We start from the raw sequence: 15195 nt of genomic DNA, 5'->3' as shown, positions 1-15195 counted from the left end.
GGGACTAGGTGTGTGTGAAATGAGACGGGGATGATTTGATGGGGTTAAAAAAGGAGGAGGGGGTTGATGTGATTAAGCATTTGAGATAAAATGACAATTATGCCTTTCCATTATGGGTTAACGATGCCGATTAACACCGTTATTGGGTAGAGGGTATATTGATGTGTTTTTGAAAGCCTGAGGACTCAACCTAACGAATTTTAAAAATAAGGACGTAAAGTGTCAATTAAAGAAAACCATTTTTTCTTATATTTCCCCATCAATACATTTCCACTTTCTCCCCCTCAAAATCTCACCTTTTTCCATTCGAGCTCACAACATTTCTTTATTACGCTTCGTTCATCACTTTCTCTCTCCAAAGCCTTCCTCTTTGCTTCTCTCTCCTCCCATGGCAGCGTTTCTCTCTCTCTCCTCCCCATACAACAATCCTCCACTCTCCACATAACCACCAAACCTCCCTTCATCACTCCAATTCAAATTCCCTTTTTATTATTTTCCCACAAAACCCAAAACTCCAATTCTCATTCCGGCAAAATTGTGAAAAATTCTCTCTCAATTCTTCGACTTTCGGATCCACATTGAAGATTTCTTGCTCAATCCTCATTCAATCCGCACAAATCCTAACAAAATCGAGGCAATTTGTGTGTTTAAAACCTAATTTAATTGGTTACGTAACAAGGGTTGTTCTTGCATGTGTTGTTAGATCTTAATTTGGTTTTAACTGTGTGTGTTTTTTGTGTTGTGTGCAGGTGAATTATCTTGATTGAGTTGGTTGAAGTGTTTGACGGTGGATTGATTTTGGTTGAGATGTTAGGGCATGTGAAATTGTCAGGGTTTTGCAACCTAATTCCGGTTAATTTGTTGAAATTGTGAGTTTTATATCTTTTGGTTGGTGTATTTGTATTTAAATTTAAATTTAATTTATGTGATGATTTTTAGGGTTGAATGTTGTATGTTTACTGTTTAGATTTTCTGAAGTGGGCCCTTTAGTTTGAATATTAGTTATGCATATGGGCTTCTGCCTTTTGCTTTTATAAATAGGGGATATGTCATATGTAAGATCAGTATGGATATAATAGATTTAGAAACTTGTGTGTATGTGTGTGTGTGTGTGTTGTGTAGGTACAACTGTTACATTGTCCCTTTAAAGAATCATATCATAGGATTAGGATTTTTCGAGCCGGGGTGTCAGTGGAAGTAGTCTCTTTATATTCTGGGATAGAGGAAAGGTTTAGTTGAATTTTGTGTGTTTAGTTGAGGTGGGCCCTTTAGTTTGAATGTTAGTTATACATATGGGATTGTGCCTTTTGCCTTTATAAAGAGGGGATGTGTAAGGTTAGTATGGTTATTGGGTAATCGGTATAGGATATAATAGATTTAGAAACTTATGTGTGTATTGTGTAGAGTACAACTGTTATGAATCATATCATAGGATTAAGATTTTTCGGTTCGGGGGTGTCAGTGGGAGTGGTGTTTCAATCTCTTGGGATACAGTAAAAGTTTGTCCTCAACGTACCGTTTCTGGACCCTACCAGTAGCTTGCTATAAGTGGGATTTTACTGGGTACGTTTGTTTGTATTATAGGATTAAGATTAAAGTGTATACTGATTCGACAAGAAAGAAACAAAGCGGAATTGAAAATTTCCCTCCAAAAATCTGAATGACAATTACTGTTACATTGATTTGCATTTAGCATATGGTTGTTTTGTAGAATGTGTGTTGTAAATAAAACGTCTACACGATTTACAGGTTTTGAAAGAGGGTTATATATAATATGGCTCTTCATAAAAAGCCCCCTCCCAACGAACCACCTAGTGGGAGTTTGAAACCGTTAAGTCTTTCAAGTAAGGTGAAGGAAAGAAATCAACTTGTAGATGTGAATAAACATGCGAAAGAAGCTGAAGTAGATATCGACCTCAAGGAGGTCTACTTTTTGATTATGCATTTTTTATCGGCGGGCCCATGTCACCGCACTTACGGTCAATTTTGGAACGAACTTCTTGAGCATCAACTCTTGCCTAGAAGATATCATTCTTGGTATTCAAGAAGTGGTGGTACAAGCGGGGATGAAAACGATGACGGGATGTCGTTTCCACTGAGCTACAATAAGTTGGTGGAAAGGTATCAAACTTTTTTGAATTTAGAAGATTTTCGTAGATAATAATTGCAAAAACGAGTGATTTGCATTTTGTTTTATTTGTGTTTGGTTAGGTATCCTCATGTGGAGAAGGATCACTTAGTGAAGCTGTTGAAGCAATTGTTAAGTGGTGCAGCTTCTTCATCACAGGGCCACACTCGTTTGAATGCTGCTGCGGTTCCTACTCTGTTGGGAACCGGCTCTTTTTCACTTCTGAGCGGTATTTGATCATGAATACATTATGAATATCATATCCATACTTTAGAAGTTTGAAATAGAAATAGAAATAGATTTTAAGGTGTTTGTGGGCCCTACGTATTGCAGATGATGTGAAAAAGGGAGAGAATGAAGTGAGACGGCCACCAGGGTTCATGCGATGGCCTCATATGCAAGCTGATCAGGTGCGTGGGCTGGGCCTAAGGGAAATCGGTGGAGGGTTTTCTAGGCATCATCGCGCACCGTCTATTCGGGCCGCTTCTTATGCCATTGTCAAACCATCCACCATGTTTCAAAAGATGGAAAATCTTAAGAAGCTTAGAGGCCATCGGAATGCTGTCTATTGCGGTAAATATTATATATACTTCCTCTAATATATTTGACTTTTGAAATCTATATGCATAAAGTTGAAGAATATTTTTTTTCCAGCAATATTTGACCGATTAGGGAGATATGTTATTACTGGTTCAGATGACCGCCTTGTGAAAATTTGGTCGATGGAAACTGCTCTATGCTTGGCCAGCTGTCGCGGACACGATGTGAGCTCAACTACCATACAAAATCACATTTTTACCCTTTAATTAGTTATCTCATCTGAGTAACTTATTATCAATATACGTTTCAATAGGGTGACATTACAGACCTTGCTGTGAGCTTCAACAATTTATTTGTTGCTTCTGCATCAAATGATTGCATTATTCGAGTTGTAAGTATCTCATTTGGCATATTTAAACTTGTTTGAAAGTTTGACTTTGGTCAACTGAAATATCTGTGGTGGGTACAGTGGCGAATAGCTGATGGACTTCCAATTTCAGTATTGCGTGGACACACAGGAGCGGTTACGGCAATTGCCTTTAGTCCTAGACTAGGCTCTGTTTATCAGCTACTGTCGTAAGTTTATCTTCAACTATGGTTGATAGAACTCGTAATGTGAACTAGGGATTCGGGTGGTCGCGGCCATGTCGAACCTGATAGGTTGGGTGACCCGTTTAACCCGCTTATATTATATTTCAACTTTTTCAAATCGTTTATATGCCATAAGGTAATTGCTTGGGCATTTTATGCGATGATTATAACATAAAACAAAAACCAACATAAGTTTTTATAATTAAATTGTAATTATTAAATATACATTTATATTTTTTGTTGTAAAATTTTAGATTTAAAGTATTAATATGCGAAAAAAATAAAAAAAAATTCGGGTTGTGTTCGCGTTCATATAAATGTTTCGGGTTCGGATCTGGTTGACCCGTCAACCCGCGAACACGACCCGTTTAACACCTCTAATTGTGAGTCAGTTGTAAGAAAACGGGTCAAATAAGGTTGTATTTTATTGGTAACGAGTCAAATGGGTAACACACATAAAAAATAGCTAAAAATGACACGGGTCAGTGTCAAATGAGGGTTGAATGGATTAAACAGGTCAAAAGTCATGTAAAAGTTTCAGGTTCGGATCGGGTTGACCCGTCAACCCGCGAACACGACCCGTTTAACACCGCTAATTGTGAGCCAATTGTAAGAAAACGGGTCAAATAAGGTTGTATTTTATTGGAAACGAGACAAATGGGTAACACACATAAAAAATAGCTAAAAATGACACGGGTCAGTGTCAAACGACGGTTGAATGGATTAAACAGGTCAAAAGTCACCTTAAGTGTATTCGAGTGCCTGCAATGTCCTAAGTAGTTTTGTTTAAATGAAAATACATTATCATTTTAGTAATAATTTATATGACTGTATTTTTTTCTGTAGGTCTTCTGATGATGGATCGTGTAGGATTTGGGATGCTAGAAATTCTCAGTTCAGTCCACGTGTATACGTACCGAAGCCTCCGGAAGCTCAAGCTGGTTAGTCATAGATGTTATTGCAGCTCATTACCAACTCCTTACTTTATGTGAGGATAAACGACTTATTTAGGAATACGTTTGTAATGATAGGGAAAAACAATGGACCATCAACATCAACTTTTGTTCATCAAAATCATCAGATATTTTGCTGTTCATTCAACGCTAATGGGACTGTTTTTGTCACCGGAAGCTCAGACACTCATGCAAGGGTATACTTGTAAATAAATAATGTTTCTTTCCTAGCTTGATAACCCACAGAAAGTGAAATTTTCATATTATTTATTTGCAGGTTTGGAACGCTTGTAAATCTAGCAGCGATGACCCGCAGCAACCCAATCATGAGATGGATATTCTAGCAGGGCATGAAAACGATGTTAACTATGTACAGTTTAGGTACCGTTTTTTTTTTTTATTTTTTTTTTGGTAATTGGGTTTAGTGCTAAGGTTTATACTGCCTTATGATGTGCAGTGGCTGTGCGGTGGCTTCTAGGTTTTCTCCATCTGATGTCTCAAAAGAAGAAAACCTTCCGAAGTTCAAAAATACATGGTGCTTATTTCTCTTTTAAATTGCATTCATGACTTGAAATTTATATTTTGAATATTTACATACTATGCAGTTAATATCGGTGATGTATCGGTTATATCGGTCATATTGGTCCCTTAGTAAAATATCGGTGTCAAATATCGGTCAAAATATTATCAGCGATATTGACCGATATAACCGATATATCACTGATATATCACTGAATTATTGGTGTTAAATTGCTATATATATAATATCTGCATTATATTAAAATTACCGATATCCCACCGAGATAACCTATATTTCAAATATCGGTCCTTGACCGATATCCGATATTTTACCGCATTAACTGCATAGTTTACATATAATGGTGAATTTTGCAGGTTTACCCATGACAACATTGTTACGTGTTCCCGTGATGGCAGTGCAATTATCTGGGTTCCAAAATCACGCAGATCTCATGTGAGACATTATTTTACAGTGTTTTTGAGCATTTGAAATTTAGCCTTTTCTTTTACGATCTCATGAAGTTGTATATTTAATTTGAGTTGTAGGGAAGAGTTGGACGGTGGACACGCGCATATCATTTAAAAGTTCCACCACCGCCAATGCCACCTCAGCCACCAAGAGGGGGCCCACGGCAAAGGATTCTTCCTACTCCACGTGGTGTTAACATGATTGTATGGAGCCTCGACAACCGCTTTGTCCTCGCTGCCATCATGGGTAGGTGTTTAATACATCTCATATATATTTTGATTGCGAGTTAGTTTTGTTGCTGAATTTGCGGTTTTATAGAATGAAGAATTCCCAAATGAGTTATTTTCATTTTTATGGATGCAGATTGCAGGATATGTGTTTGGAACGCTGTTGATGGTAGCTTAGTTCATTCTTTAACCGGTCACAGTGGATCCGTAAGTGATTTTATTTTTCTCGTCACAATAAAGTAAACAGTTTGCGCATATAACATAGTTTCTAATCGTTACACTTTTATCCGTAGACTTATGTGTTGGATGTTCATCCTTTCAATCCAAGAATAGCTATGAGTGCTGGATACGATGGCAAAACAATAGTCTGGGATGTGAGTACTTGTCTTTGTATTGCATATTGTTACATTTTGTTAAATAATTTTGATTTATTTGATCATTTATAGATATGGGAAGGATTACCTATTCGTGTATTTGAAATTGGGCGCTTTAAGATAGTTGATGGAAAGTTTTCTCCGTAAGTTGATACCTCTTATTGATTTATTTTGTTATAACTACAGGTAGGGCTGCAAACGAACCGAACGAACACGAACAAGACCTTGTTCGTGTTTGTTTGTTAAAAAATATATGTGTTCGCGAACCGTTCACGAACACTTATCGAACGAGATTTTATGTTCGTGTTCGTTTGTAAAGGAAATGAAATTGTTCGTGTTCGTTTGTTAATTTTAGGCAACGAACAAAAACGAACGTTGACGAACACAAATGAGCACAAACGAATGTTCATGAACACAAATGAAAACAAGCGAATACAAACAATCGTTCATTAACAGAATATATAATAAACTGACACTTATTAGATATTTAATTTGTAGGAATTTTGAAGTATTTAAATAAATATAAAAACTAAAAACACTAATGAACTATCGAACACAAACGAACACGTTACCGAACGTTCACGAACATAAACGAACGAACGCGACCTCTGTTCATGTTTGTTCATTTAACTAAACGAACGAAATTTCTTGTTCGTGTTCTTGTTTAATACACGAACGAACACAAACGAACTTCCCGCCGAACGGTTCACGAACTGTTCGCCGAACGTTTGGTTCGTTTGCAGCCCTAACTACAGGTGTGGGCATAGTATGATGTTTTTCTTTCTGTGACAAGCTGAAAGATTACAAATATTCAAAATGATTTATATCAATCGTTTATATAATATCGTCTCCATAATATCTTATTTTACCAGTGACGGGACATCCATTATACTTTCTGACGAGGTTGGTCAATTACATATACTGAGTACCGGACAAGGAGAGGCGCAAAATGATGCTAAGTATGATCAGGTATAAACTAAATAAAAAAGTATGAAATACTTTTTTTTTTAATAAAACATCACCGTGAATGACACTATATAAGCTTGGCAACAGTTTTTTCTTGGAGACTACAGGCCCCTTATTCAAGACGGTCATGGAAATGCTCTAGATCAGGTCAGTTTTTTCAATTACTTTTTTTTAGAAATACTTTTTTTTTTCCTTAATAAACCATAGTTTTATTCAAAATTTCAAGAAACCACATGAATAGGCGTGTAACCGAACCGAACACGAACATATCAAACACATTTTTTTGTTCATGTTCGTTCATTAAGAAAATGAGCATGTTTGTGTTTGTTTATGCTCATTCGTTTAACACTTAAACGAACAATTCACGAACATACACAAACAAACTTATACGGACATAATATAGTAAACATAACAAACACAAATGAACATAATTGACCAAACATAAACGAACATTAAGTAGTTTTTTTATTGAAAGTAGTGATTAATTAATTATGATAAGTTCAGTTCGAAAGCCCTTTTTATTACTAGAGCCCAATTACTAATTAGTTATCTTTCTCTAAGTAGTTAGAAACCCTGTTTAATGCTTATATTTATATAAATATTACCACTTGTGTATCTATTAAAATTTAAACGAACGTAAATAAACGAACATAAACGGATGTTCACGAACATAGATGAATGAACAAAGCGTGTCTTTGTTCATTTAATTAAATGAACAAAAAAAATTTGTTCATGTTCGTTTGTTTATTTAAACAAACAAACTTCCCGCCGAATACTTCACGATCAGTTCTTGAACGTTCGGTTCGCTTACAGGCCTACACATGAGGGGGGTAACAATATTTATGATTGATGATAGTTATTTAATAGTTAATTATTTGCATGCAAATGTGGTTTTGGAAAGATTGTAATGCAGTGCAGTTTACCGTACCAAAATCTTTACAGGCTTAAAGAGAGAATATGGAAAAAAAAAAAAAAAACTTATTTTAATTACCACACTGAACTACTGAATGTTATCTTCTATTTTGCCATTTGTTGCTATTGTTTTTGAGATTTCCAACTATATCCAGGAAACACAACTTGCTCCCTATCGAAGGAATATGCAAGATCTCCTTTGTGATTCAGGTTTGTTCATAAAGAAGATTTGAAGTTACCATTGTTTAATATTTTTACATTATAATATTGTACATTACCAAGCATTGATTTGGAGAATTTTCAACCCTTTTACCTAAAAAATGTAATGATTTTGGATTCAGTTGTTTATATCTCCACGGGTCAAAAGTGTTAAATCGATAAACTTGGCCAAATATGTTACAACTTCCTAAATGCAATATATAAACTATAGATTATTATTTTAATAAAAGTTAGTATATCATGTAAGCATGTAACACAACAGATACTGATGAAGTTTGAAACTTTTTTAGGCATGATACCGTACCCGGAGCCTTACCAAAGCAAATACCAACAAAGACGGTTAGGAGCGTTGGGGCTTGAATGGAGGCCGTCGGGATTGAGATTTGCTGTAGGAACCGACATAAGCCTTGTTGACCAAGAATTCCAAGTACCACCAATTGCTGACTTGGATATTCTGATGGACCCACTTCCCGAGTTTGTTGATGTCATGGATTGGGAACCAGAAATAGAAATACAAAGTGATGAAAACGATTCAGAGTATAATGTAACGGAAGAGTATCATTCAGGTGGAGAGCAAGGAAGTTTGAGTTCTAATGCTTCTGCTAGTCTTGAATCTGGTGCTGGTGACAGCGAGGATCAAAGTTCTCGTGATGACATCAGCCGTAGATCCAAAAAGAAGAAAATCAAGGCAGAAGTAAGTCTTACATTTTCACTATTTTTTAGCTTCATATTTAATATGGTGTATACATGTTTAGAGAGAATCAGTGACAATATTAAACGTTTTCGAAAGTATACAAGCTGAAAATATCGACTTGAGTACTGTATAGGTATCTAAAATTTTGAAATTGGAAAGCAGTCCCTTTGACCAAGAAAGTCAATGCAGTCATTGACTTGAAGGTTTAGTAAAGCAGTAATCACATGTTTTATTTCTGATTTTTTTTCATTAGTCTAATCCGACATGTTACATTACATGTTTTTTTGTCAAATTTACTCAAAATAACGATTTTTTGAACTTATTGACTTCTGTAAAAGTATCTGTATAAAATTTAGAAATTGAAAAGCAGTCTCTTTGACCAAGAAAGTCAACCCCGATGAACATGTTTTCAGCAGTCGTTGACTTGAAGGTTTAGTTGCATAGTAATCACACGCTTTACTTCTGACTTTTTTTTTTTCGGTGGATTTTAATCGGACATGCTACATGTTTTTGGTCAAAGATGGTCAAAGTACAGTGGTTACAGTATTCGATTTTTAAGGTTCATTTTTCAAAATTTTGTCAGGCTGAGTTCATGACGTCTTCCGGAAGACGCGTAAAGAGGAGGAACCTGGATGGTGAAGAAAGTTCACATAGAAACGATCGAAGCAGACAGTTAAGATTTGGTCAAAAAGCCTCTAAAAGGAAGTCATCTAAGTCAAAGTCAAAGTCCTCACGACCTCGAAGAGCCGCTGCACGTAATGCTCTAAGTTTTCTATCCCGAATTAGCGGAAAAGCCACAGAAGGAGAAGAAGAAGAAGAGGAGGAGGATGAGGAAGAGGACATTCTAGAAGGCGATTCATCAGAAAGTTATTCCAGTCAGCAAGAAACCGAAGCTGGAAGCGAAGAGACTGAATTGTCCATTGAAAATGAAGATAACGGACATTTAAAAGGCAAAGAAATAGTATCTGAAGATGTGGGTACCCCCCAAAACACACCCAAAAGGAGATTAGTGTTTAAATTTCCCAATCGAGATTCAAGTAAACGGGAATTGGTGGGCCCATCCTCCACTACAACTCCTCACGATATAGATGAATCAACAAAGAATTTCTCCTCGAGTAACGGGAACTGCGAATTTCTTGAAAATAACGGAAACAGTTCACCAGCGGAAAATATAAATCATGTAAGCCTGCTCGAGAGAGACATTAAATGGGGAGGTGCAAAATCGCGCTCTTCAAAACGGTCGAGAATCAGCGCACCGAGACCGTTCATTTCTGAATCTAGATATCAGTCATGTCCCAATGTCGATTTCAAGACTGAGAATGTTGTCGATTCATCACCGGCCTTTGAAAAGGAAGAGTCAGTGGGCCCTTCTAGTTCTTCGGGTGTCCAAATCCAAAAGGGCAAAATGGTCATATCAGATGAGGAACAAGAAAATAGTCAAGATAAAGAGACACCTATTCCGTTACAGATGAAATTACGAATAACTCCCACAAAATTAAAGATCAGATCTTCAGTACTAGAATCAAGAAATGGGTCCACCTCAGATATTCCTGACCTGAAAATTACAGAAATGCCCCTAGAAGCTACTCGGGTTGACGATACTTTGAGCTCTGATATACAAGACTCCCAGAAGCCAAATTTGCGTGAAAAGATGTTTAGAGAAGTGTACAGACGGTCAAAGTCAACTAGGAGTCGGACAAGTGTAGTAACCAACGGTGCAGGTCAGGAAGCAAGCACGTCTAATGCAGATAACATCAATCAGGACGAAAGAATTGAATCCCGAATCCATGAGACTCGACGAAACGTTAATTTCCGAGCTGTTCATAATGTTTCTGAAGATACATCGAGTAAAGAAAAATCTTCAACTGATGGAGAAGAAGAAGAAGAAGATAGATTAAATTCAAGACATAAAGTAGGGTTAAGATCCACCCGAAGCAGGAGGGCCGTTGATTACAGTCGAAGAAACAGATCTCCAGAGAAACGGAAACCACACCAATCAACAAGAAGTTCTTGGTTGTTGCTTTCCGATCACGAAGAGGGATCGCGATATATTCCTCAGTTAGGGGACGAAGTTGTATACTTGAGACAGGGTCATCAAGATTACGTCGAAGCTAGTCGTTCAAGAGATATGGTTCCATGGAGGTCACTAAAGGGCATCATCCGAGACGTTGAATTTTGTAAAGTCAAAGATCTTGAATATTCAACGCATCCCGGTTCTGGGGAAAGCTGCTGCAAGATGACCCTGCAGTTTGAGGACCCCACATCCAATGTGGTTGGTAAGACATTCAAATTGACCCTTCCGGAAGTTACCGGATTCGGTGACTTTATTGTTGAAAGAAGTAGATATGTTGCTGCTATGAAGAGAGAGTGGAGCTGTCGTGACAAGTGTCGAGTTTGGTGGAAAAATGACGGGGAAGAAGACGGGAATTGGTGGCACGGTCGGATTGTGGCGGTTAAACCCAAAAGTGCTGAGTTTCCGGATAGCCCGTGGGACCGGTATTCAGTTCACTATAAAAATGATCCAAATGTATTTCTACATAGTCCTTGGGAACTCTATAATGATGATAGCATGGAATGGGAAGAGCCCCGTATTGATGATAATGTCAGAAACAAGCTCATTCGTGCTTTGTCCAAACTTGAAAAATCTGGGAACAAATCTGAGGTACGTTTTTTTTAAATGTTCAAGAATTTTGAACTGCACTTTTATTTTAGAAAATCGAAATAAAAACTATTCTTGGCTATTATAAGCAAACTTTGGATATAAACTGTCAATTATAATGTTAGTTTTTACATATACATGTTCATAACTTTGGTCTTGAAACCTGATAAATGATAATTAGGGTTGTAAATGAAACGCGCTTAAAAGTGGGCGAGCTCGACTTGTTTCTAGCTTTAGTGCTAAGCTCGAGCTCAGCTCGTGAGTAGTTTTTCAAAGCTTTAGTTTGGGTCATTTGTTATTTGTTAATTATTTTATATATATTTGTAGTTATAATTTTTATGTACAAATATGATACATATTTTCTAGTTTATTAATCATAAATTTATACAAAAACTTAGTTATTATGTAATGTAACTTGATAGAATACATTCAATGAAGCTCATACGAATAGCAGGCTCATTTTGGCTTGCGAGTCTAGGCGATCTAGCTCGTTTAAGCTCTACTAGCTCGATTCAAGCTTTTAGCAAGCCGGTCTCGAGTCTCACGACCGGCTCTCGTTTACACCCCTACTCCTAATCACTCTATTTTTAATACATGCAGGATCATTATGGTGTTCAGAAGTTAAAACAAGTGTCGCATACATCAACTTTCATCAACAGGTATAGTTTCTGCACACATTACTTTCATTTGTGGGTCCTATCTCATTTCTCCTTGCATGACACTTGAACTTCCATTTTGGGCATCCCTCAAGCAGCGAGGAGACGCACGAAATGAACAAAATAAATAAAAAGAAAAGTATACACCAGGATTCTTTAAATTATTGTTAAGAGATAAAGCGTAACCTCAATCGACCCGTTATTATTATTATTGTTATTGTTATTGTTAATTGTTAATATAACAAAAGAGGGTGTCTTAGGAATAGTGCCTAAGACACAGCCTCTATTTTTAATTGTTTTTTTTTTGCCAAATTTACAACAATGCCATCCAACCCATGTTTTTTTTTCTTTTTGTGTATTTAACCCTTCAACTTTTAGCATTACCACTTACACCCTCTCAGCTTTCTAAAAAGTTTGTAAAATGTCATTTTGACCCCCTAGAGTTTTACGTGCTTATTTTTATGTACATTTTGGTTGGTTTACGTTTTGTTTGGAAACGAGTCGGGTCAAATATAATGCGTTTTCACTAGGCGGTATAAATTCAAGTTACTTTACGTTTCGACTCCGCCGCAACGCATGGTACCATTTTTTTTCCGTAGAAACACTATTCTCTCACATGCTTATCTTCAAGTACGTTTTGTTATAAATCCAAGTTGGTTTACGTTTTGACGTAAATTTTCTCGGTATTGAGTCAGGTCAAATATAATACGTTTTCGTGCTTATTTTCATGTGCGTTTTCAGTTGGTCTACGTTTTAACATAAATTCTGTTCGAAAACGAGTCGGGTCAAATGTTTGATGGTATAAGTTTGAGTTACTTTAAGTTACGACGTTGCCGCAACGCGCGGCGGGGCAAAATACTAGTTTACAATAAACAGTAGAATGTCACTGAATGATTGTTAAATGCTGCAGGTTTCCAGTGCCTTTGAGCCTTGAAGTAATCCAATCTAGACTAGAGAACAATTACTACAGAAGACTTGCAGCACTGAAACATGATGTTGAGGTGTTGATAGAGAATGCTGAAACATACTTGGGGAGAAACAAAGATAACGCAACGAAGATTAGACGCTTATCTGACTGGTTTACGAGGACGCTTTCGTCTTTGTAGCAGGAAAATATGTTATGATTGAAACAGTTTTGTAAAAAAAGGTTGGATTTTGTAGGTGGATTTTAAAAGGCATCATCATCAATCAAGACTGCTTTGGTTGGTTGAAGTTTAGGAATTTCAGTTTTGTATAGACTGGCTGACTATACACACACAAAATCTTAAACAGAGTCGTGATTTCAATCAGATTCTGTGTCAATCGAATTGATGGTTGACAAGTTTTAGTTTCAAATTCTCCGTTTCATAGATTCTATGTCGATCGAATTGATGGTTGACAAGTTTTAATTTCAAATCCTTCCTTTCATGTCATTTATATGATTCTAGCATGTCAGTTGTTGACCACACAGATTTGGGGCTCTGCAATTTTGGGTTGACATGAATTATTGTTTCATTTTGTTTGATTTGGGTGTTAGATTTGCTTTAATGTAGTGTTGGTCTTAATGGTTGTAAAAATCATGCCTAGCCTTTGATTGGTCACCGATTAATCACTAGTCAGAGGTTCAGCGAGTAATACTTGCTAGGCGGTCAACGGTATACAAATCCAGTCCTAATCGGCCAAAAATTGGTGGTAGTCTATCAATTCCGGCCAAAATCTGCAAGTTCCGGCCATATTCCGGCTAAAATATCTAAATTTCGGCAATTAATCTTATCTATTTCAAAATATGGGTAAAAGAAGCTAAAACATGTCTCCTTAAACAACTTACATATTACATATTATACTATTAAAACACATCACTAGCCACAGTATATACAATATCCATTCGTTTGAGTTTAATTACAAGAGTGTCATCCACTCACATACTTAACTTTTTTATTCTTTATGGCATTTTTGTAATTTCTTATCTTTGAGTGGCATTTGTAACAATCTTACAAGTTTTTTTTTTATGTTTTGACCACCAAAGATTTTTTAAAAAAAAACTTACATTCTTATCCCCTGAATTTTGAGAAAGTTATTAAACGTCCCCTAAACTCTAACAAAGTTATTATTACCCCTTTTAACCGTTTTACATACAATTCTATAATATTTTTTTTAAGTTTCAAATTAGTCTCTTAGACTTTAAATAATTTAAGCCTTTAACCCAATAGTTTCATTTTCCTATTATAACTTTCGTTTGTTATTTTTTTACAACTAATTCGTGTTATAACTTTTTAGAAAATAGACTAATCCGGTACCCACCGAAAAAAATTATAAATTTACTTTTACGTTATCTAAAATTGATGTTTTAAAACCGGTCATTATTAAGTATTACAAGTTGGTTTTGAATATATATTGTAATGTGATATAGTAGCTTAAAAGGTTGATCTTTATTGTTTGATTTGTACACGGATTCCCCGCTGCAACGCACGGTGGAGAAATCCTAGTACATATAAAACTGCAAATTCTATATGAAATTCCAATCCGATTAAACTCTTTAATCTGGATTAATCGTTAGTCGATACACTATCAGCCGACTAGCGCCAAAAGATTCTTACAACACTGCTATCTACATGGTTTTTCCTGAGTGTACCAATGTCACATTTACATAGGCGTATAGCCCATGTACATGGGCATATTATTATCAAATCACTAAGGGTTTTTTTTTTTTTTTTTTTTTTTGAAATTAACTTCATTAACAAAACGCCTCCGACCCAAAAGGGCAAAAGACCATTACAAAAAAACGATCTCGACCCAAACGGGCAAAGGACAAGACAATTACAACATATATAACGGATATTTACACCTCGAATTGATGGTTGACAAGTTTTAATTTCAAATTCTTCCTTTCATGTCATGATTCTAGCATGATGTCATTTATATGATTCTAGCATGTCAGTTGTTGATCACACAGATTTGGGGCTGCAATGCTGGGTTGACATGAATTATTGTTTCATTCTGTTTGATTTGAGTGTTAGATTTGCTTTAATGTAAAGATGTGTTGGTCTTAATGGTTGTAAAAATCATGTCTAGCTCCGATTGGTCACCGATTAATCACTAGTCAGAGGTTCAACGAGTAATACTTGCTAGGCGGTCAACAGTATACAAATTCAGTCCTAATCAGCCAAAAATCGGTGGTAGTCTATCAATTGGCCATATTCCGGCTAAAATATATAAATTGCGGCAATTAATCTTTTCTAATTGAAAATATGGGTAAAAAATGCTAAAACATGTCTACTTAAAAAAGTTACATATCATATATATACATAT

General features: G+C 36.1%; 1 protein-coding gene across 3 annotated transcripts; it reads left to right on the top strand.

The window, feature by feature from the left end:
* The first annotated feature begins 329 nt into the window (after nt 1-329).
* LOC118492252 (PH-interacting protein-like) lies at nt 330-13319 on the top strand. Of its 3 annotated transcripts, none has more exons than XM_035990158.1 (24): nt 331-641; nt 750-869; nt 1750-2121; nt 2212-2357; nt 2462-2701; nt 2783-2892; nt 2982-3059; nt 3138-3244; nt 4106-4200; nt 4291-4409; nt 4490-4593; nt 4670-4747; nt 5107-5185; nt 5278-5446; nt 5564-5634; nt 5721-5801; nt 5874-5944; nt 6674-6770; nt 6855-6914; nt 7835-7889; nt 8189-8592; nt 9176-11254; nt 11852-11910; nt 12818-13319. In XM_035990158.1, exons 3-24 carry the CDS (start codon nt 1775-1777, stop codon nt 13011-13013), a joined length of 4845 nt encoding a protein of 1614 aa, XP_035846051.1. In that variant the 5' UTR covers nt 331-641; nt 750-869; nt 1750-1774; the 3' UTR covers nt 13014-13319. The 3 variants fall into 3 exon arrangements, with proteins under 3 accessions (XP_035846053.1, XP_035846051.1, XP_035846052.1); XM_035990159.1 differs by having other exon boundaries at nt 331-666; XM_035990160.1 differs by lacking the exon at nt 5721-5801 and having other exon boundaries at nt 330-641.
* Nucleotides 13320-15195: the final 1876 nt, after the last annotated feature.

Source organism: Helianthus annuus, chromosome 5 (assembly GCF_002127325.2).
Source record: "Helianthus annuus cultivar XRQ/B chromosome 5, HanXRQr2.0-SUNRISE, whole genome shotgun sequence".
Taxonomy (NCBI): domain Eukaryota; kingdom Viridiplantae; phylum Streptophyta; class Magnoliopsida; order Asterales; family Asteraceae; genus Helianthus; species Helianthus annuus.
This window is presented reverse-complemented; position numbering and strand designations above follow the sequence as displayed.

What these genes read in the sequence shown, in the direction of transcription:
- LOC118492252 (XM_035990158.1), top strand. Translation starts at nt 1,775, where the DNA reads ATGGCTCTTCATAAAAAGCCCCCTCCCAACGAACCACCTAGTGGGAGT. An exon ending in TCGGAATGCTGTCTATTGCG is followed by an intron (nt 2,702 to 2,782) that starts GTAAATATTATA and finishes TTTTTTTTCCAG; the next exon opens with CAATATTTGACCGATTAGGG. An exon ending in ATGATTGCATTATTCGAGTT is followed by an intron (nt 3,060 to 3,137) that starts GTAAGTATCTCA and finishes TGGTGGGTACAG; the next exon opens with TGGCGAATAGCTGATGGACT.